The following is a 23,191-nucleotide window of genomic DNA, read 5'->3' on the forward strand; positions in this document are numbered from 1 at the left end:
AGTGTCAGCAGCCTAGACTCCCAGTCACTTCCTGGCTATATGACCTGGGATACATTATTTGTCCTCTCTGAGCCTCTCTTCCTTGTTTGAAAAATGGGAATAGTAATAGTATCTATGACCCTAAAGGAGAAAAATCGACTTTGCATCTCTGGTACACAGCCTGGTTGTATGGTAAAAACTCCATCATAGTAAAAGCTCCATCAACCGTGGCTACAAACTGAGATGCCTGTCCATAGTGAAGTCACTGAGAAAACTGTTCCCCATGGTGAGGACCCGGGAGCCCACAGGCTGGATCCATGAATCTGAAGGGGCCGGCTGGGAGGGGCCTGAGCTGCTGGTCATGCACCTCTGGGTGCCCCTTAAGCCTTCATAGCTGCCCAGAGAAGCTGAACAATCAGCAAAACCCAAATATAATTAGAGAGCAGAGTCTGTGACAGAGTGAAGGAAAAAACAAACAAACAAACAAACAAAACAATCACCTATGTGAGGGCTTGACATGGCCTGGCCAAATTGAGCAGAGTGTGGCTCCGCGGAGGAACACACACACACACACACACACACACACACACACACACACACACACTGTAATTGCGGAGTGATTGCTCTCCTTGCCTTCTGCAGAGTAGATAATTGGCTCTTCTGGCTCCGCCTCATTTCCCTAGCATCACTGGGGAATGAGGAGTTTTTAAGTGAATTTTAAACAACTAAAGTTGATCACTGTGGTCCCTAACATTTTTCCTCACTGAGTCACTCTGGGGAGACATTCCTCTGCTGTGGTGACGTACTTCCCTGTTTCCTCGGTCAGAACTGTTTGACTTAGCCCACCTTTTCCCTGCCGGGTTGGCTCCCAGGGGCCATGTGTCCATCCTCCGATGGCTGCACCTCCTTTATCTCTGTGTTTCCCGTTTATTTCCATGCTTTCCTGCTTGAACACAATGCAGCTGGGGTGTGTACGTGTGTGCTTTGCACGTATGTGTAGTGGCTAGAAGAGGGCATTCTGTCTCTTTTTGCCTGTGTGTGTGTGTGCATGTGTATGTGCATGCGTGCATGTGTGTGTGTGTGTGTGTGTGTGTGTGTGTAAATGCCACAGTATGTGTGTGGAAGTCAGAGAACACCTTTTTCTCCTTCCACCATTTAGGTCTGGGGACTGAATCCAGGTCTTCAGTCTTTCTGTCCAGCACCTTTACCTGATGAGCCGTCCCATTTGCTTCACTCTCCTTCTTAGTCTTGAGAAAGTTTCCTACTGAATCTGAAGCAAGTTGGCTGACCAGTGAGCCTAGAGGGATCTGTCTGTCTCTGCCCCACGGAAGTGAGGTTGCACGCTTGGCTATTATGTGGGTGCTGGGGATTTGAACTCAGGTTCTCTTGCTTTCACAGAAAGTTCTCTCAACCACTGAGCCATCTCCTGATGTGGGAAGTCCTCTGCATATGTGTTGCTTTTATTGGTTAATGAATAAAGCTGCTTTCGGCCAATGGCTTAACAGAATACAGCCAGGCTAGAAGAGAGAGAGAGAGAGTAGACAGAGTCAGGGAGAAGCCAAGTAGCCACTGCAGGAGACAGGAAGACAGATGCCTCCACTGGAACCCCCTGAAACTTTGCCAGTAGGCCTTGACCTCGTGGTGATGCACAGATTAATGGAGATGGGTTAGTTTAGTATATAAGAGCTAGCTAAAAATATACTTAAGCTATTGGCCAAACAGTATTGCAAATAATAGAGTTTCTGTGTGATTATTTCCAGTCAGGGCAGTTGAAAAAATGAACAAAGAGCCTCCAGCAACAATCTCCTTATGCCTTATGGTTTTAGGGGCTTTATAAACAGAGACACAGTTATAGACATGTTCATATACACATCCATTTGTAGTGCGAGGAGCCAGGGTTGTGTTCCCATAACTTCAATGAAGTCCTCAGCCACCTTTATTCTAGCACCGTCACCAAGTTCTGAATTCTGTGATTCTGCCTCCACCCACTCCCTGACAAACCATCTCTCTCCAGAGAGGGCAAGTTATTGCCAAGCATGTATGAACTTTCCTGGCCAAACATGAACAAATGTCTGCTTACCTGAGATAGGGCATCAAAGTAACAGATTCTACAAATGGACCAAAGTCACAATTTCACCAAAGACCAACTTAACAAAACATGTTCTTACTCAGAACATGAATGAGGGGGTCACAGATAGGAGTTAGGGGGCCAAAGCAACCACATCACTGAAAGGTGTCACTCTATCTTGGATGGATGGCGGCGTAGATGGAATCCCCGCTTCAGTTACCCTCCCGCCTCCTGTATACTCCAGCACCCCTCAAGACTCCAAGCATCTGGGCAGAAGTACACACAGCTGGGAGGAGGTGTAGGAAGGAGAGACTGGAAGCCGCCCCTCCTCTGTGAGGGGACACCATCAGGCCTGGTTTCCATGGTCCCTTGTGAGTGGTCACAGCTGCTTGATGAAGATGGTAATGTCGGTTATGCTTGGAGCACAGCGTTCCCCAACACAGCCCTCCTAGGTACTTGGGAAACATTCTGCTGACAAGTGAGGGAAGTGACTGAGAACAGCTACAAGCCCCTGTGACATCATTCTCCCTCTTACCCAGGCCACAGTTTTGTTACCTTTTGGCTTTGGGCTACTCCCGAGAGAAGGGAGGCCATGGCCAAGCATGGCAGCTCACACCCACAGTCCTAGCACTCTGGGGGCCGAGCGAAGAGTTTGAGTTTGAGGCCCACTTGAGCTGCATGGCGGCATCCTCTCAAAACAGAAAAGAAGAATATCGCGGAATAATGGATAAGCACCTGAAAAGCAAAATGTCATGGGATGCTCAGCAAGACGTGAAGGTACGCTACTAACTTCAGTCTGACACAGTTTCACGTATAGCGACTGTAGCCCCAAAAGTATTGGGGGCGTTGCTTGTCTACATCCTGAAGCTGCTCACAGTAGTGACCAGAAAGGAAGTAACCAGTCTCTGTTGTATCACCCACCTGGGCTTCGCAGCTGCTGTTATCAGTGCCACCCCCCAAGCTTCCCATCTTTGGAATATCCCCAGCAACTGTCCCGTGTGCCTGAGCAATGACCTGGAATCAGGGGCCCTTGGCTGCCCTGTTAGAATCTGAGCAATCACGTAACTGCCATGATCCTTTATCTTCCTGCTTATAAAGTAGGGAAGAAAGTGAGGCCTATGAGGATTAAATACTGTTCATGCCTCTAAGACTTCCAGGAAGGGGCTGGGCACATGGGGAAAGTTAAATATGATTATCATTATGATAATGGAATCCTAGCACATACACATTGAATGCTAACTACACGTGCTTGGCGATAGAGACAGATGGGAAGTGGGGAACAGCTCACTGGTTAAGCACTTGTCTAAATCCTCAGAACTTATGTAAATGCCTGGTGGTTGTGGAGGCTACTTGTATTTCCAGCTTCAGAAGGTAGAGAGGGGGAATCCCAGAACAAGCCAGCTGGTAAGACTAGCCATAACCACATGCTCTGAGTTTGACTGATAGACCGGCCCTCACTGAATAAAGGTTGAGAAAGGTTCCTGCCATAACCTTGGGCTTCCTTGGGCATACACATGCACAGCACGCACACATGCAAAGAAGCCCATAGATTTGCAAACATGCATATGTACACATTCAAAAATGGGAAGGAGAGAGACTGTGTGTGTACGCGCATGTGCCACTGTTGCCACTGTGAGCCACTGTCAGTGTGAGCAGAGCTGTCTGTCACTCTGAGTGGACTGGGAGACAGAAGGTGATGCCCACTGATAGTTTGGCAGCCCCAGTCTGTATTTATCAATATTCAGGGCACAGATGAAGGAGTGAGCCAAGATGAGGTGGTGGGATCAGAGACTCAGTGGGCCAATCTACTGCAGGATGGATGTGAGCTTCCAGATACTGACCCAACCAGCCATCGGAAGAGACTTGTGTAAAACTGGTGATGCTGGCGGAGCCCCAGCGTGCTCACAGGCTACGTCAAACCCTGCCTTCTTGGGCCTGCTCATCACCAGAGTGCCACTTTGTCCCTGCTCACAGTGGCCTACCCCAAGGACACATTTTCTACGCTGCTCACTTCCCCCTTTCCTCTGAGTATCAAAATCCTAGAAAGCTGGGGTACAAAGATCAGCTGGCCATCTGTGCCCACAGGCAGCAGAGTCACCCTCTCTCCCTGCTTGCCCAGGACTGAGGTGCTCTTGGAAACAGGGGACTTCTGGTGCAGAAAGTAAGACAGATGGTCCTCTGGCAGGCAGACAATTGAGCCATCTTTCACTGCCCACTTGCAACGAGGAACCTTCACCTGACTGTCTTAACTGGAAGCAATCTTTCTTGCCTTCGATATTCTAAAACAGTATTTGTGCCTGTTAGTACCTAACCTCCACTCCCACTAAAAAATCCCAGTGTTTGGGGGGCATCTTATTTTTGTTGTGTCCTGAATGCACCAAGAGAGATGGTCAAGGTGGGAGGTGACAACAGTGGGTAGCCTTCCTGGGGTTGTGGGCCGCTCTATCCCTTCCATGGCTTAGAATGCAGGTTTCCGGAAAGCCATCAGTCTTGAAAACATTTAATTACAGGGAAAGATCTCCAAGGCTGTCTGTTACTTCCCAGGGATACATTTGTTTTCTCCTACTATTTCTGAAGGCGCTTAGGCACTGAGGAAATTGAACTGAAGAAGCAACTATGGGCTGGAGGGATTCCTGGAAGGGAAGAAGAGGGAAAGGAGAGTCGAGAGGTGGAGCCAGGAGTGGGCACAGTGAGTCAGAAGGAACGGTCCTGAGTAAATGAGAGAGAGAAAGATGGTTCAGGCAGACATGCTGCTGGGCCCAGCTGGCACTGAGAGGAACAGGGTCCCATAGAAGAGAAAGGTGGCAGGAGTACTGAAAAAAGGTCCCGCTGAGAAGGCTAGAGACAGACCAACCAAGGAGAGCTTCCCTGAGCCAAGGAGGCAGAAAGCTGTGGCCAGGTTTGTATTGGGGGCAGTGACAGGGATTGAAATTGAGTTGCTGGGCTGGGGGTCCTTTGACTTTGTGCTGTCTTCAACTCCGGTGGACATTTGGTGGCTTGGTGGAGCCTGATGGAGATCCCCATATGCCAAGGATTCCTTCCATACATCCCCTTTGTTCTAAGGAAGCCCTGACTCTGCATGTCCTCTTTTGCAGGTTGTGACAGTGAGCACTGGGGTCCCCACTGCAGCAATCGGTGTCAGTGTCAGAATGGTGCCCTCTGCAACCCTATCACCGGAGCCTGCGTGTGCGCCCCTGGCTTCCGAGGCTGGCGCTGTGAAGAACTCTGCGCACCCGGTACCCATGGCAAGGGCTGCCAGCTGCCTTGTCAGTGCCACCACGGAGCCAGCTGCGATCCGCGCACTGGCGAGTGCCTCTGCGCACCGGGCTACACTGGCGTCTAGTGAGTAGGAAGGGCATGACCTGGGGGTGGGGGCCTGGGAGAGGTCTGGACTGCTGGGGTCGGGGAAAGAGGGGATGGGGTGGAGCCAGGAGAGATGAGGCCGGGCTGGGAGAGAAAGGCGTGGCCTGGATGACCCTGGTTTGAAGCAGGACAGTCCAGGGGCCTATGGGCTGTCACCGGGGCTTTCAAGGCTTTGGGGCAACTTATTAGCCTAGTGAGTAGGAAGATGAGAGCAGAAAGTTCTGGTTGTGAAATCTGCCCTCTGACTCCAAGTGCAGCAGTGTGTAAGTATCCAGACCTCGAGTACACAAGTCTCACATCCATGCCTTGAGTCCCACTAGAGTCACCTGTCAGAGGGCCCTTCCTAGTTAGGGGACACAGAAGTGAGCTTAGCCTTCTCTTTTGACCTCTCCAGTATGCTTCTGCTTGCCACATCCTAATTAATACATCTGAGGCATCGGGCTGGTAAGAGCCCAACTGATACATCATGTGCAGATTGGTCCCCTCACTTCTGTGCCCTGGGGAAGCCACACTGCTAGGGGCTCCCCAAGACAGCTTAGCTGACACTCTCACAGCCAAGACTGGTGTTGTTCCAGCCCTGCTGAAGGCTCTAGAGTCTTCCTGGATCCTTAGGCATCAGCCAGTGATGCTGACTACAAGACATCTTGGATTGAGATCCTTTCCTGTCCCAATGTCTGGGCTCCCAGGGTCTTTGAGCTTGACGCCATGGCCATTGGAATGAGACCCAAGGCAATGATGCAGACCTTCCCCGTGCTCCCACAGTGCTGCCCCCCAACTCATGGCAACTGGGAGCTTTTCAGAGTCTGGAAAGAAAATGTCTCAGAATATCTGACTTCCCCTTTGAAAATCGGCACATTTTCAGAGGCTGGAGATTTGTCTCCACTGTTAGGAGTGCTAGCTGCTCTCCCAGAGGTCCTGAGTTCAATTCCCAGCAACTACATGGCAGCTATAATGGGATCTAATCCCCTCTTCTGGCATACGGGCATACGTGCAGAGAGAACACTCATACACATAAAATACATAAAGAAATAAATCTTTAAAAGAGAAAGGGAGAGGGAGGAGGAAGAAGAGGAGGCAGCTGCCATGGCAGGTTTCTGAAGACAAAATCCAAGGCCACTTTTTAGCTCCTTGGTCTTGCTGTTTCATCCATCTGGCATGTCCTTCCACTCTCTTGGTGAAATTAGCCTCACCTTCAAGGCCTAAGTAAAACCATCTTCTTAGGGGAGGTCTCTTCAGCTTCCTGCCCAGAATTTTCAAGGGTTGGCCCAAGTACCCTGCATTTCGATATATTATGTCTGAGATCTGTCTCCCTCTACTGGCGGGGATCAGAACATCCATTCTTAAGGTGCAGGGTTTCAGGCCTTCAATTTGGCAGATAGGCTGATTGCTGCCGTCATTCATCACCATGGTGGGGGAGGAATTACGTGTCAGGTGGAGGTAGGGGTTGACAAGGTTGTCCTTGTAGACAAGGCGCACTAGGGAACCCTGGGCATTGGGTTTGAGCTCTAGGTCGTTTTGGGGGAATGATGTTGTCTATTGATTCTCCCTTTCCATGCAGCTGCGAGGAGCTGTGCCCCCCTGGGAGCCATGGAGCTCACTGTGAACTACGCTGCCCCTGTCAAAATGGCGGCACCTGCCACCACATCACTGGAGAGTGTGCCTGCCCTCCAGGCTGGACGGTAGGTGGACCCTCAAGATGTAGGTGGGCATCATAAGAAGACTTGGCATCCGTCACAAGACTGTGAAAGACTAAATTCATCTCTCTACCCACATCTATAGTCATGAGCCATTATGAGACACTCGCTAGCAGTGAAGAGTCCCAGGTCTAGGATCAAGTTACTTAGCCTGTCCGAGTCATAGGTCTCTCATAGGCAAAAGAGTTGAATTTTCCTCATATAATTGGCTCTGTCTAGGGCTGGACATGTATCTCGGTTGGTAGAATGCTTGCCTAATATGCATAATCCTGGGTTCAATCCCTCACACCTCATAAAACCAGGGTTGGTAGCACAGACCTATAATTCCTGCACTTGGAAGGTGGAGACAAGAGGACCAGAAGCTCAAGGGCATCTTCAGCTACGTAGCAAGTTCAAGGTCAGCCTGGGCTACACGAGACCTTGCTGAAAAAAATATTTTTAATTTAAACAGAAAATCAGCTCTGAATTTGGGTCTGGGTACCCAAATGAGTTTTAGGTGTGGCAGGAGTTGGGTAAGAGAGCCACAGCAGGGAAGGGCTCAGCTGGATTTGTGAACCTTTACCCTAGCTCACATATTCATGCTGACTCTGTGGCCCCCAGAATCTGTTATATTCCCAGGTGCTTCAGGTACTTCTGATGCAGCCACTACCAGCACAGGCCTCCAGTCTGGGAACCCCCTCTGTGGGAAGCAGATGGAGATATAGCCTCACCCATGGAGGCCTTCCCTCAGGTGACATGTCCAAAGCTGCCCCAACAAACCTCCCAGCCTCTAGTCTCAGCTTCCCCATGGACACAAATGATTTGTCTTCAGTGAACCATGCTTGGGTTGCCTGGCATGGTAGGCACAATCCTCAGGTGTGATTGCATATCCACGGTGCTTGGCAAATGTCAAAGCCTTTTGTACCAGCTTGATTTATACCCCCTGGATGTCACAGGCTAGCTACAGCCTCCTATCAGCTTCCAGGCTCCCCTGATCAGTACCTCCCTATGGCTCCCAAGCCCCTGAAAGATTGTCGGCTTCAGAGGCTGCCCTTCCACACTGTATCCCCTGTAACATGTCCCACTTCAGGAGAGGCTCAGTTGCCTCCCCAGGGACAGGCCTGCTGAGTACAGCAAGGAATTTCAGGAGGCTTTCAACACCAAGGGCAGCCAGAAAAGTTATCTGTAGGCTCAAGGATGCTTCTAGACAGGGAGGGACCTTAGGAATCTAGTGTGGCCAAATACGGCTACGTAGTGGAGTCAGTGAGGGGCAGGGGTCACACTTGAGCCTCTGGGAATGTCTTCTTTAATGAGCCCCCCAGGTGACTCTGAGGCAGGCAGCGTCCAGACACAGCTGCCTTTGGATGTCACTGCTCAAGAGCAAAGGGCTTCCCTCTGTCTTTCACAGAATCCTGTAGCTCCTTGCGGTGGGTGGGGGAGAAAGCCTTACCATTGGGATTCAGGCTCCTACCACTCTGTCTGAGTCTACTCAGTATGGATGTTCTAGGAAACAGGTCACAAAACAACACCAGTCACAGCTTGAGGAGTCTTTCAACAGCATGGTCTGACCATAAATGCCCTTTCTTGGAGAAGAGAGAGCAGGGAAGGCTAGTGACGTGCCTTAAGCCACATGTTGGTTAGGAGTGAGGTGGAGTTAGAACCTGGGTCTCAACTCCAGAACCACCCCACCCATGCACGCTCTCTCTCTCCCTCTCCCCCTGCTGCCTCTCCATCTCTTTTTCTCCTTCCTCTTTATCTCTCTCTTTCTGTGTGTCTCTTTTTCCTCTTTCTTTCCTTTCTCTTTTTCTCCCTCTGTCCTTCTTCTCTCCTCCCTCTCCCCGTGAAAGGACACAGTGGATGAGATCTCCTCTCTCACTTGTCCCCCTTCTCCCACCCTAGCCTGCTTTTTGAAAGGCCTCTATCACCACCAGACCAGCTTCCAGGTATCTAGTGCCAGGCATGGCTCAGGGAAGCCCATCAGCCAGTGAGGGAGCCCTGACCCTGGAGCGACCTCCCCTGAAATGTTGCTGTGGGCTGCAGGACTTCAGGGATAGAAGGAGAAAGCCAACACATATTGGTGGCTCTTTTCCTAACACATCTTTTCGGGGTGCCAAGAAACCCTGTCTATAGAAAGCTTTGGTGCTGAGGACTTTGTTTTAAATTTTATGATAGACAATCATATTTCTATTTCTGACATAGCATTGAACTTGCAGATTTTCATGAATTATTAATATCCTGGTGCATGCAGAGTCACAAAAATGAAGCTTTGACTCAGGTCTGAGGCTCCTCCAAGGAGAGCTGGAGCCAAGGAAAGGCTGCTGGGGGAAGGGTCACCTGTCTTTATCTTTCATTGCCTGACTTGCCCTTGGCCCCATGGACTTTCATCCCTTTTACCACTCTGAGGCTGATGGAGCGGCTGCTCACTGCCACCGTTCTGCAGGGACACTGAGTACAGTGGAGCTTCTGGGATCTATGGCCCATCTGGCCCTCCAGTCCATCAACCCCCAAGAATGCCACGGGCCCCTTCACTTGCCTGGCTATAATGAATCCAGTGCGGAGAGGCCCATACAAAGAACCTGGGAGCTATTTCCCCGCTTTTGCTGACTCTGAGACCTTGCAGAGGAAAGAGGGTAACTACAGGTAGCTTGATGACAGTGGACACTGGGGACAGGCAGAAAGCAGGAAGGGCAGCAATCGGTTCCTCGGGAATTCCCAGTCTGACATAGAGGCTGAATGGAATGGGTACATTCACATATGCTCATGTATACACAGACACTCACGTGCAAAGGAAATGATGGGCAGGAGGAGGAATGGAGCCAAGGCTGGGAAATGGGGCCAGTGAGGGTGGGAGCCCAGAGAGGGCTTTGGTGGCTTAGGCTTTGTTGTCTCAGACACGGGGGGCTGGAAAGATGACTATAGAGGCCAGTGGCTGGTCCTGAGCTGGGGTCACCTCCATAGCACCTTCACCAGCCGCTGCTCAGTGTCTCCATAGGTTGCTGCCACTCTGGGGGCAGCAGCCACTAATGTGAATGCCCAAAATGCTGGCAAGACTGAGGCGCCATCTTGGCCCCTTCCTTTTAATCTTCTGGTGCACACAGACCTCTTACAGTGGAGCTTCTCTCCAGAGTCTCACAGAAACATTAGGCCTGACCAGCTGAAGAGCAGGCCTTGCCCCATTTTACACCGACCTTCTAAATGTAGCCCACAACGGTAGAAACACAGCCGCTTTCGCAGGATGCCAGACAAATGGCTCAGACAATAGGGATTTGTTTTCTCTTGGGTTTGGAGGCTGAGAAAAAGTGTCTGAGTGTCTGAGGTCAAGGTGACTCCATCATGTTGATTTCTGAGCCCCTCTCCCCAGCCTGGAGATAGCCATCTTCTTCCTTGGTCTTTGCATGGCCATCCCTTTGACTTTCTTGTAGAACCCAGGACCACCAGCACAAGAATGAATGGTACCACCCATAATGTGCTAAACCCTCCCATGTCAATTGTCAATTAAGAAAATAGGCCTGTAGAGATGACTCGGCAGTTAAGAGCGTTGGCTGCTCTTCCAGATCCTGAGTTCAATTCCTAGCTCCCACATGGCAGCTTCAACTGTCTATGATGTTATCTGATGCCCTCTTCTGGTATGCAAATATACATGCGAACAAAGAACCTATATACATAAAATACATATGTACACCCATACTTAAATACATAAAATACGTACGCATGTACACATATACATTTTTTAAAAGAAAGAAAAAATGCACTACAGGCTTACCCATAGGTTAATCTTATAGAGGCATTTTCTCAATTGAGAGTCCCTTTCCAAATGATTTTAGTTTCTGTCAAGTTGACATAAAACTAGCCAGCACACATCATCATGTCTGTCTTTTTTCATGGCTTCTGGGATCAAAGCTAAATCCTCATGTTTGCATAGCGAGCATGTTACTGATTGAGCTAACCCTCCAACCCGCTATGTATCTGTCTTCATCCCCGAGTTAGGTCGGATGAGGGCCCACATACACAAGTTTTTAACTTCACCTCTGCAAAGGCCGTGTGTCCGCATACAGTCATATCCTGGCACACTGAAAGTGAGGATTGCAGCCAATCTCCAGGAGATAAAGTCACAGCAGGAGAGGAACCCCCGTGCTTGCCCGCTTCCTCCAGAGGTCATTCTTCCAACCAGCAGTAGTTGATCATTTATGTAGTCATGCACCTCCCAGTCAGTGTCAACTTTGTTCAGCTGACATTCATTAAGTGCCGCTCAATCAGGCACCGTATCAGCTGGCTTCCTTTGTCTCCCTAATCTCACTTATCTTTACGACTTCCTAGAGACCAGGGGTCACCTCTCCCCCCCCCTTTCTCTCTCTCTCTCTCTCTCTCTCTCTCTCTCTCTCTCTCTCTCTCTCTCTCTCTCTCTCTGTGTGTGTGTGTGTGTGTGTGTGTGTGGTGTGTACATGAACGAGGGCTCCACCTGTTCAAGGGTGAGGAGACTGGAAGGCATAAGCATTTCCTGCCTGAGTTAGCTTGAAATGTTTTTCAGGGTAGAGTACCCTCAGACATCCACAGACAGTAAGGACAGAATTCGCACAGAACCCAAAGAATTCTCTTATCACCCATGAATTCCTAAGCTCATGGGGAGAAAGGCAGGCCCCTGTCACCCCAGACTGCTCTCACCCCACTTTTACACACTCACCTCTCAGTCCTCGCTTCTCTAGGCTCCGCAGTGCCTGCAGCGGGGAATCTGAGCTGAAAGCCTCCCACTTAACTCATTACAACTCAATAACACGACGCGGAAAGATGGCTCCGGTCTGGCAGGCTTTTCCCGACTGAACTAGCTTCTTTGGGGCCGGTGATTATTGGTGCTTAATAACTGTGTGTTGAACAAATTGATTAATTAATTGGAAGATCGTCTTCATTCTCCATGAGAGAAATGATTATCTCTGGCATGAGGGTGAAACGGTGGCAGGAGACGAGACTAGGCTCAGACGTCTGATGAAGACTTGAAGTTTATATAAACTGTTTTACAGACGTATACCAGAAGGCTAAGACTGGAGAGTGGGGGCAGAGAGAAAACAGCCCTCAGTACATAATGCTTGCAGCCCTAGTCCATGTCTGTTTGGGTGTCTCCTTCTGTTTCCTACCTCACATGCCTTACTGCCACTTCTTAACTAATGACTTCAGCCCACAGCTAGGGTTCAGGGTGGTGAGATGGCTCAGTGGCTTAGGCTATTGTCCTCAAGGCTGACAACCCGAGTTCAGCCCCTGGGACCCACATGGGAGAAAGAGAGTGACTCAAACACTCCTATGACCTCAACACGCATGCCGCATACCCGCACGCACATGTATAAATAAGTAAACTTAAATTTTATTTTTTAATTTATTTAATTCTAGCCTCCTGCTGTTTGAGCTGGCATGGAAGTCAGACCACATGGGAGACAGCGACTACCTAGTAGGGAGGAGGGCCAGAGAAAGAGGCAGAGATCCCAGAGTACAGGCCGGCTCCCTAAAGAAAGACGGAGAAAGGACAGAGAACTTCATAATGCTTAGGATAACATGTTTGTGTGTGTCTATGTTAGCATGGCTGTGTGTGGCTACTAATTTATCCAACATCTCAGCCAAAGTCTGAAATTCCTCTCAATAAGATCAGACACCTCGCCGGGCGGTGGTGGCGCATGCCTTTAATCCCAGCACTCGGGAGGCAGAGGCAGGCGGATCTCTGAGTTTGAGGCCAGCCTGGTCTACAAGAGCTAGAATCAGGACAGGCTCTAGAAACTACAGGGAAACCCTGTCTCGAAAAACCAAAAAAAAAAAAAAAAAAAAAAAAAGATCAGACACCTCAGAAGTCGCTCCCTCCCTGCCTCCTTCCCTCCCTCCCTGGTTATTTTTGCCTTTGTGTTTTGAGGTGGCACCCAGAACACCTTGTGCTTCTGTTGTGAGCTCTTTGCATGGCATGCTCACTACTCTCCTGGATTTCTTTTGTTTCTCTTTTGATAGGTCCCTAGTTCTCAGAATCCATTTTTTTTTCAAAAATTTTTCTTGAGTAATTATCTTCCTTCTTTTTCTACATTTCTTTCTTTTCTCTCTCTTTCTCTTTCTTTCTTTCTTTCTTTCTTTCTTTCTTTCTTTCTTTCTTTTTTGGTTTAACAGGATCTGATATATCAGTCACACTTTCAAACTAGATTTGTGGTTAAGGATGACAGAGGATGACCTTGAACTTCTAATCTTGCTGCCTCCACCTATAGGTGTGCACCCACATTGAGTCTATATGATGCTGAGAACTGATGCTTCTCACATACTGGGCAAGCACTCTACTAACTGACCTGTATCTCCAGTCCTGGAAAGTTTTTCTGATTAGGGGTGGGCCTCTTCCAGTTAGTTACCTAAAGTACCATGATTTTTGTTTAAATCTGAAGCTGTCATATCAAACCCCCTGCTCAAGTATTTGTTTTGAGAGGTATAATATTCTAGACAAAAGGATTTTGTCTTTTAACTAGTGGTTTTCTTGACGTGCTAAAGATCCTGGCTCTGAGCCACATCCCTCCTGCTTCTTGACAATCGGTTCTAGATTAAAAATTATTTTCTCTTCAAAATGTTAAGGAATTACTCCATTGTCATCTAATTTCTAGATAAGAGATCTAATAACTTGATTCCTGGTTTTGTATATGACTTTTCTTCTTCTTAAAAACTTTGATTAAGTTTACATTTAGAAATATAAAACATTGGGCTGGAGAGACGGCTCATTGGTTAAGAGCACTGGATGCTCTTCCAGAGGACCTGGGTTCAATTCCCAGCACCTACATGGCAGCTCACGACTGCCTATAATTCCAGTTCCAGGATATCCAATGCCCTCATACAGATGTGCATGGAGGTAAAACATAAATATGAATAAAACAGAAAATAAAACAATTTTTAAAAGAAGAAACTGAAAACTTTGGTGTCTGGAGAGATGACTCAGTGGTTAAGAGCACTTGCTGCTCTTCCAGAAGACCCAAGTTCAGCTCTCTGAACCCATGTCAGAGAGCTTGCAACCTCCTGTAACTGCATCCTAGGGGATCCAAAGTCATCTTCTGGACTCCTTGGCCATCCACATGCCCACGGCATACATACACATTCATACACGGAAATAAAAATAGTGGTTTTTAAAAATCTTTTAAAACAAAATTTGTAACTCTGTACCCTGATGGGAGTCATATAGCCCCTCTTTCATTTCTCCTCCTTCCAGTCCTTCACCCCTCCTGTCTCCTGCCCTTTCTTCCCCTTCTTCCCCTTTTCACCCCAGTTCCCCTCCCTCCCCACCTCCATTTGGATCCTCTGTTCTCATAATAGCTGGCTTTAGGGAAGTCACAGAGGTGAGTGTGTCTCCACAGCTGGATGTTTAATCGGGGGCTCTCTCTCTCTCTCTCTCTCTCTCTCTCTCTCTCTCTCTCTCTCTGCTAGTACATATGAGAGGACTAGCATTATGTACTCTACTTTGCTTCCTTGCTGGTCTCCCCAGGACCCTGTGAGGACAGGTATTAATAGCACGTGCTTTCTGCACCCCAGGTATCTGACCCAGCACCTGATATACAACAGGTTTCACTAACTGTGCGCTGAATAATTGGAGAAAACTGACCTCAGTAGTCCTAACTGTAGCATAAATGCCAGTTCTCTTGATTACACTGGGAAGTTGGGGGTGACCTTGGAGAACATAACCTCAACATGATATCTCTGGAGCCCTACCAAGCCTGTCCTCAATTCTATTGCAGGGAGCAGTGTGTGCCCAGCCCTGCCCACCAGGGACATTTGGCCAGAACTGTAGTCAGGATTGTCCTTGCCACCATGGAGGCCAGTGTGATCATGTGACTGGACAATGCCACTGTACAGCTGGATACATGGGGGACAGGTAAGGATGGCATTAACTCTTGCTTTTGATGTTCAGTTGTTCATACCCTCAGCAGCCTTGCTGAGAATACCAGCCATGGCACCTCTGGCCAGACATTCTGAGTCCTACCAGGGAAATCCATCAGCTCACCCTCTCTCACCCTGTGTGTGCCACCCCTCCCCGAGTCTGATAGCCTTAAACTTGCACCGGGGAAGGAGACGAGTGAGCCCCCTGCTCCATCTCCCCTGTCTACACTAACAGAAGGAAGCAGAACTACAGAGACCCCAAAAGAGCTCAGAGAACAAAAAGCCGTGCCTACATTTTGAAGTTATTATAGAAGTAGATTTTTATTTCAAAATCGAATTATCTCTGAAAGATAATGACATCAGTTGTGCTGTATGGATGCCTGCGAGTAGGCAGAGCAGGGGTCCAGAGAGACACTGATGGCTTAGAATGATGTCAGCCTGGCGGAGGGGACAGGCAACAGAACACATAGCCAAGGAATTGCCTTCTGGGTACAACCACACCAGCTGGAAGAAAGCTATGGGGCCGGGGCCGTGAAGAGGGAAAAGCAAGACCTGTATAACAAGTGATGAACGGGAGGTGGAGGACAACATGTATCCACAGACCCCTGGCCAGGTCCCCTTCCTCCACCAACCAGCCAGCCAGCCGAGTCCCTGCCATTTGCCTGGCTCTGTGCAGGTGGATCCAAGTCTCATCTCTGGTCCCTGAATGTGGTTACTCTTTCTAGACAAAGTGAGAGGAGATCATGTAGAAAACACATTCTTCGGGTAAGCATTGGAGAACCAGGACTGATGATCACACAGGCCTGTCTCCTTCAACTGAAGGAAATGAATGTTGCCTGATCCACCTGGAAAGCTGGGGTGCCATGGTCAAACAACCTGGTGACCCTTTGCCCTTCTGGGAGGAGCCAGCCTCCACCTGGATCTCCCAATATCCTGAGCCTTGTCTTTCAGTGCAAAGAACGCATCCCTACGAAAGAGGCCCCGTGTGCTTTCTGCCCTCCTCCAAGAGAACCCATCCTTGTGCGGATCACAGGTCCTTCTTTAGGCCCTAACTATAACTGTGTTTATCAGCCAATAAAATTCATTCTTATTGTAAATATCACGGGGGCTTTGCTGCTTTGCAAATGATGTAGCGAGCTCTGAAGCTTTGTTATGAGAATTGTCATGTGGAGAGTCCCTCCACCCCCAAAGTTCTACTACGTGTAAATGTGTAAGAAAAGTAAGTCTAAACGTGGTTTCAGTCTCTAGAAGGCTATGACCCAGGGCTTGCAAATACAGTACTGGAATTTGTTTCCTGGTCTTTGTCTGGGTGACATAAGCAGGGATCATGGCTAAGTCACCTAATGAGTCCTTTCTGGTGTGTGTGTGTGTGTGTGTGTGTGTGTGTGTGTGTGTGTGTGTGTGTGTTGATAGTATCTCTCATAGCCCAGGCTGGCCTCAGTTTCACAGTATAGCCAAGTATTACCTGAATTTCTAAACCTCCTGCCTCCATCTCCTGAGTGCCGAGGAACAGATGTATGTCACCATGCCCATTAATGTGGTGCTAGGGATCAAATCCACAGCTTCCCGTGTACTAGGTAGGCATTCAACCAACGGATTTCCATATAGCTCCAGCACCTTTTAGATCTGACTAACAAAATCAGCATTTCCCCTGCTCTCCTTAGAGCTTTCCCAGTCTTTAGAGATATCTAGAAAGAGCCTCGGTGCTAGCACTGGGCTTATTTGCTTACACCCTAAAATCCTTAAGCCTTGTGCCAGCTTTCATCTCCACAGAGAGCAGGTTGTAGCTCTGGGGATCAAAGGGCTAGGCCTACCTTTCCATCACATCTTCAGCCCCAAAGTAAGGAAATGCTGGAAACCAGAAAGGACCCCTTTCTTCCAGCCTCGTTCATGCGCTGGAAACTGGTGTCAGGGTTCTAGCAAGCTACCAGGCACCGGTAGAACCACCTCATTTGCTCTCAGGGTTCACCAAGGGCAAAAATAACCTCAAGTGTCTCTTCTTGGAGTCTCACCCCAGATCCCAGAGCAGAGAAAAAAAATTCAAAACCGCAGGCCTTCCAGCTTGCTTCCTAACCCGCCTCAGGAGAGTTCATGCAGAATGCCATGAGCATTTGGCTTTCCCGCCTCAACAGGCTGCCTGGTGTTTAATATTTTGTAAAATTGCCTCCATTAATTTTGTAGGTGACAGCTGCATTAGCCCACCCCAAATTATCATGAGCATATTAAAACCAAGCGGGTATAATAATGTGGGTCTCCCCAGATAGGCAGGATCCAGCTCAAATTAAACACGAAACATAACTTGTAATTTAATTGAGCAATGTATCTGGTTGTTAATGGCAAAATCGGACACATTAGATTGATACAGTGGGTAGGAAGGGTGTTTAAGTAGAGAGCTAATCCCTGCTGTGATTACCCTTCTGTTCCATGGGCCGGTTATTGGTGTGCTTTGTGTAAAATTCATTAGCAGTCTTTGCTTGATCTCTAAATAAATAAGTTGTTTAAATTGTGGATGGGAAGAAAAGAAAAAAGAGGCGGATGATGGAAATAGATTAGCTTGTCAATATTTCATTCCTAGATCTTTTGTTCTGGGCGTGTGGATGTAATGCCCTCTCCCCTGGAATACAGCCAGGTAGGACACTCTTTTCAGACACATGGATAGGAATATTCCAATGCAAGGGAGCAGGTGTCTCCTGGTGTGAACTTCTCTCCCAACCTCAGGGATTCCTGAGGCCTGCAGAGCTCGGGGATCTGTGTGGAAAAATCTGGAGGCTGAGTGGGGGTTAGCAGTTTAGATGGTGGGTCTTTAGCTGTTCTTGCTCCTTGCCCTCCCCTCCCTTCTCAGCTCCTTTCTTTCTCCTGCCTGCCCCCTTCCCTTCCTCTCCCTTTGTTCCTGCCCCAGCAGGCTGGGGCAGCCCAGGGCAGCCTGCATCTTACTGTCTCCCTTCAGCCAGGTTCCTCCCCTCACACAGTGGCTCTGAGAGGGGACAGCAATAGCCTCTCCCTTGAGGGAAGATCTAAGCTCTTTCCCAGTCGCTCTCCTGATCCTTTGTCACTCTGGACAGAACAGCAAAGACAGAAAAAAAAAAAAGGGCACCTGGTCTCTAGTTGCCAAGGCTAGCCCCCAATATTCTGGCTGCTCTCAATCCCTCCTACACATTGCTGTCTGCCCAAGTCTACTACGGTGTGGCCATTTGTCCTCATTTTACGCTATGCTTCCCTTATATTTCAGAATTCTTTTATTTGAGCCTTTTCATGCCTGAATCTAAGGCAAGAAGGTCAAATCTGCTGTGGTTTTTTGTTTTGTTTTGGTTTTGTTTTTTTGAGTCAGGGTTTCTGTGTGTATCTTTAGTGCCTGTCCTGGAACTCCAGGCTGGCCTCAAACTCTCAGAGATCTGCCTATCTCTGCCTCCCAAGTGCTGGGATTAAAGGCGTGCACCACCACTGCTTGGCTAAAGATCTGCTGTGTTTTAAGGGCTGTAACAAACTTTTAATAAGAACTGGAGAGATGGATCAGCAGTTAAGAAATTTTTTTTTAAAGTAACAACAGATAATGGCCTCCTGGCTGCTTTTCTGGATAATTACACATGTTGTTGTTGTTGTTGTGACAGAGTTTCTCTGTGTAGCTTTGGACTCTGTTCTAGAACTTGCTCTGTAGACCAGGCTGGCCTCGAACTTAGAGATTCTACTGCCTCTGCCGCCTGAGTGCTGGGATTGCAGGCATGTGCCACCACCACCACCTGGCAGTTGTGCACATTTTTTTTTTTGTTTTTGTTTGTTTCTTTGAGACATGATTTCTTTGTATAGCTTTGGTGCCTGTCCTGGAACTAGCCCTTGTAGAGCAGGCTGGCCCCAAGAATAGAGATCCACCTGGCTCTGCCACCCTAGTGCTGGGATTAAAGGCGTGCACCACCGCCGCTCAGCCTACTTATACACACTTTAAACAATGAATCGTGTGTATGGGAGTGGGTTGTGTGAGTGTGGTGCCAGAGGAGACTGAAGGAGGGTGTCAGATCCCTGGACCTGGAGTTACAGGTGGTTGTGAGCTGCCCAATGCAGGTGCTGGGGACAGAGCTCAAGTCCTGCAAGTCAAACTGGAGTGCTTGACTGCTAAACCATCTCTCTAGCCCCTCGTATTATCTTATTTCATCTTCAATCAACCTGATGAGGTTTACCAATTCATTTTATAAGAAAGTGTTCTGTCTGAAGTTTAGGTCAGTTCTTCATTATCTGTATCATTGAAGCAGAGTTAAGAAATAGATAATCCCCAAACCCAGAGGCTATTTCCCTCTTGCCCACAGGCTGCCTCCAGGGTAACCCCTTATTTTCACAGGGTCCAGTTGCTGTGACAATCAGCTTGTGTCACCTGGGAAATAAACCTTGGACTGCAGCAATGATAGCAAAGATTGTTAAAGCATATTCAGGAAGCCAGGAAGCCAGCAGGGCCTCACAAGAGACCAACAGATACAGGACCTCCAAGCACCTACCTGTATGAGCTCACATAGTACCAAAGGCACACCTGTCCTCCACCTTGGGGGCTCACTGGCTGATAAGAGAGAGCTAGTCCCTGCCTTGCAGCCTCAGATCCCAGGAAGAGCAAATAGCCAGTCTTTGGAAGTATGCAATTTGTTGAAGGAGGAAGACACTTGTACCTAAGGGAAATTCCACCCTGGCTGGAGGAACCACACAGGACGGTGAGAGAGGCTTCTGCATGGGACTCAGGAGAGCACATACTAGTAATCCCGGCGCTCAGGAGTTTGGGACAGGAGGATTGCTGTGAATTCAAAGCCAGCCTCCAACCTCCCAAGTGTTTGGGTGGAAGCTTCACCCCAACCCCTGGCATCCATATATGGGGCTGGAATGTTTGGGTGGGAGCTTCTCCCCAGCCCTTGGCATCCATATATCCAAAGAATCTGGGATGTTCAGGTAGAAGCTCCATCCTAAGCCGCCTTTCCCATTTCTCTTTCTCTCCAAACCCTGCTGCATCTCAGAAAGCCCATCAAATGATGACCCCTCTTCCAGAGATGCCCAAGACCACTCCCACAGGGAATTTAAGCTGCCCCCACCCCAGAAAACAGACACGTGGTTTTCCTTTCCTGTCTCCTCTCTGAGGGCCTGGAAAGCCATCTGGGAGTGTGGTATCTATTAAACCTGGGTTTTTTTCTAATTCGGTTTGATCTGGTCTGATTTGGATTACTGTGTCTGCAGAGAGGCTTATTGGGGTGCAGAAACTTTTCAACAAGGCATGCACCACCACACCCAGCCTCATCACAGTGTTTACAATGAAAAAGAAACAAAGTTTTGCATCACGACACTGATAATGCACTCATCCTGGCTGCTAAGGAGACGGGGTGAAGTTTCCATGGAAACACTGTGTGTGTGTGTTGGGGGTGGGGAGACTGGAAGGAAAGGAACATACCAGGCATTCCAAGTGAGGAGGGTCTGTGCAAATGCATCCAGAAGGCCAGCAAGGGCTTTGGCCCACAGCTCCATCCTCCTCTGTTCTCCCACAGGTGCCAAGAGGAATGTCCCTTTGGAACTTTTGGTTTCCGGTGCTCTCAGCGCTGTGATTGCCACAACGGAGGTCAATGTTCACCGACCACAGGTGCCTGTGAGTGTGAACCTGGCTACAAGGGCCCTCGCTGCCAGGAGCGGCTATGCCCCGAGGGCTTGCATGGCCCAGGCTGCACCTTGCCCTGTCCCTGTGACACTGAGAACACTATCAGGTATGATCTGCCGACAGGTAAGCCTGGGACGGGGTTGGATGGGCCCCAGGATGGAGAAAGGCTTCCTGGGCTGTGGCCACACCTCCAGAGTGGCCAGTCAGCCAGCTGGGAGAAGCCGGGCCTTCCAGGCTTTGATCTCTCTGATACAAAGTGAAAACTAGTGCCACCCAGCTGGAGTCAGGACAGACCTTATGTCATCTGCCACCTGTTCACTGCATTCATCTGCCTGGACTTTACAGTCTCAAGTCTCACATAGGAATAACTCACGGAAACAGGGGACTAAAATTGGATGGTTCTGGGGGCCAGGGTGGGTTGGGGTGACAAGGCTTATGGCACAGTGTCTGGGGAGCTATCTTGGAGAGTCCTCTTCTTCACTCTGAGCCTCTAACCATAGAAAGCCCATCCCGGGACCCAGAGAGGCCCCAGCCAGGAGAGAGAGCAGGAAGGACATAGAGGTTGGCCTCCGTGCCCAGAATGGCTTGGAAATCTGTGGACAGTAGCAAGTCTCTCCTACTTCCTGAGAGGACCGAGCCTATGAAGCAGAAGAGTAAATGGTTCCAGCCTCCTCACCCACCTCTTCCTGCTCTCTGCTCCTGCTGCCCTGCCTTCTGGTCGTAAGTGGGGCTGTCAGTCCCTGAGATGCCTCACTGCCCTCTGTCCGACGGCCTGCTATCGGGACAGTAAGGGGCAGACAGGCTGGCCTAGACAGTGGGTGCTGTGCAGATGGCCAGGCAGAGAAGGCCTCTGCTCTGAGGCCCCTCTTCACCTTCAGTGTCTGGTTTCTCACAAGTCACCCTGGAACCTCCCATCACAGCAAGCAGGGCATCTCGGCACGTAACAGTTTAGATGAGTGTGGTTTCTTGGTGGCCTCTCAGAGAACTATACTGAGAGAGCCTAGAGCCAAGGCAGTGGGTCTGTGCATGACTTGAACATTTCTGTGCCTTGGTATTCATTCAACAAACATGGAGTGCCCCCACAGGGCAGGGTCAGGATATAAGAGGGAAGCCCAGGTGCTCCTAGGACCTTAGATTCTGAGTATGCACTGATACCGGACACTTCTTTCTGGAATATTCTTCCAATACAAGGCACATCCAGGAGTGTCTCATAGCCTGCTTTGTGTCCTAATGGACCTAATTCATTCAGCCGAACCATGGCATACCATTAAGTGTATGTCACACCCAGCATCAGAGGTTGGTAAATATTAGGTAGAAATGCATGCCCCTGGCTCTGCTGGGTTCCAACAGGTGTCCAAGTCACTGTGACCTTGGATATGTGCATAAAAGATCACAAGAGGCCACGATGCTGGTCTGGAAAGGCGTCCTGGAAGAGGTGGCCTTTGGCCTGGACTGAAGGACAGGGTGAGAGGGCTGAGTCCCAAGTATGGAGATGAGAACACAGCTCATAGGTGGAAGACAGCATGGGGACACCCCATCCCTGCTGGGAAACCAAGAAGGCTGATGAGGTTTCCATTCAGGAAGAGTCCCCACCACAGAGATCTACTCAAGCCCCAAATTAAAAAGCTATTGTTTTCCTCCCATGCCTGGGCAACCGTGCCCTGCATAATTTATCTTTCTTCTGAAGGAGTCCTCCATGAATTATTAACCTGGAAGGACTCCCTCTTCTCTGTCACTAATCTCAGCCCATCCAATATTAATGATTATTTGCTTTACTGTCTTTAACGTGTGTCATGTCTCAAAGAACTGGGAGGCAAGAGCCCTCCTTAGACATGGGTCCTTGGGAGGTGCCTGCCGGCTCAGCTCCAGGCAGGCTGCTTCGACTTGAAAGCACTACCTCCTTGGGGAGAGCCTGGACCCCCAAGGGCACCAGCACCCTGCCATGCCCACCTCTGTCATCACTGCCTCAGTCTTCAGTGACAGGAATCACTGAATTCATCTTACACAGTGCATCCTTCTATGTAGCTCCGCCTACTTGCTTCTTTTTTTTTTTTGTTTTTCGAGACAGGGTTTCTCTGTGGCTTTGGAGCCTGTCCTGGAACTAGCTCTTGTAGACCAGGCTGGTCTCGAACTCACAGAGATCCGCCTGCCTCTGCCTCCCAAGTGCTGGGATTAAAGGCGTGCGCCACCATCGCCCGGCACACCCACTTGCTTCTTAAATATTCATTTTTCCCCAAGTTCTGACACCCAAAGGCACTTCCAGTCAGTGCCAAATGTCCAGGTAGGATAGAGGAAGCAAGACGTTTGAGATGAGAACCTCTGGTTTGGATGAATCCTTGCTGCTCCTGGTTTTGTCCTGATGCACACAGAGGACACAGCTCAGCCTTTCTCCTCCCATGAAGCTTTGGTTCACTATAGATAGAGCCTTCTCTTGGGATATAAAGAAAGCAAAGGCCTACAACTAGGGGTGTGCCTCAGTTGTTAGAGCCTTTGCCTGGCATGCATCCATCTCCAATATAACATAAACTGGGCATGGTGGCACACACCTGTCTTTCCAGCATGTAAGAGACAAAGGCAAGAAGATCAGAAATTCAAGGTCATCCTTGGCTACTTCGA

The 23,191-nt window shown here is 49.1% G+C and overlaps 1 protein-coding gene across 13 annotated transcripts in view; it reads left to right on the forward strand.

The window, feature by feature from the left end:
• Megf11 (multiple EGF like domains 11) overlaps nt 1-23,191 on the forward strand; it is a 213,141-nt gene that overhangs the window by 126,901 nt on the left and 63,049 nt on the right. For all 13 annotated transcript variants that reach the window (XM_038323239.1, XM_038323231.1, XM_038323232.1 and 10 more), the window contains 4 exons: nt 5,143-5,389; nt 6,969-7,089; nt 14,817-14,953; nt 20,469-20,681. In XM_038323239.1, the coding sequence (XP_038179167.1) occupies nt 5,143-5,389; nt 6,969-7,089; nt 14,817-14,953; nt 20,469-20,681 (718 nt within the window). The remainder of the gene's footprint in view (nt 1-5,142; nt 5,390-6,968; nt 7,090-14,816; nt 14,954-20,468; nt 20,682-23,191) is intronic.

Source organism: Arvicola amphibius, chromosome 3 (genome assembly GCF_903992535.2).
Source record: "Arvicola amphibius chromosome 3, mArvAmp1.2, whole genome shotgun sequence".
Taxonomy (NCBI): Eukaryota; Metazoa; Chordata; class Mammalia; order Rodentia; family Cricetidae; genus Arvicola; species Arvicola amphibius.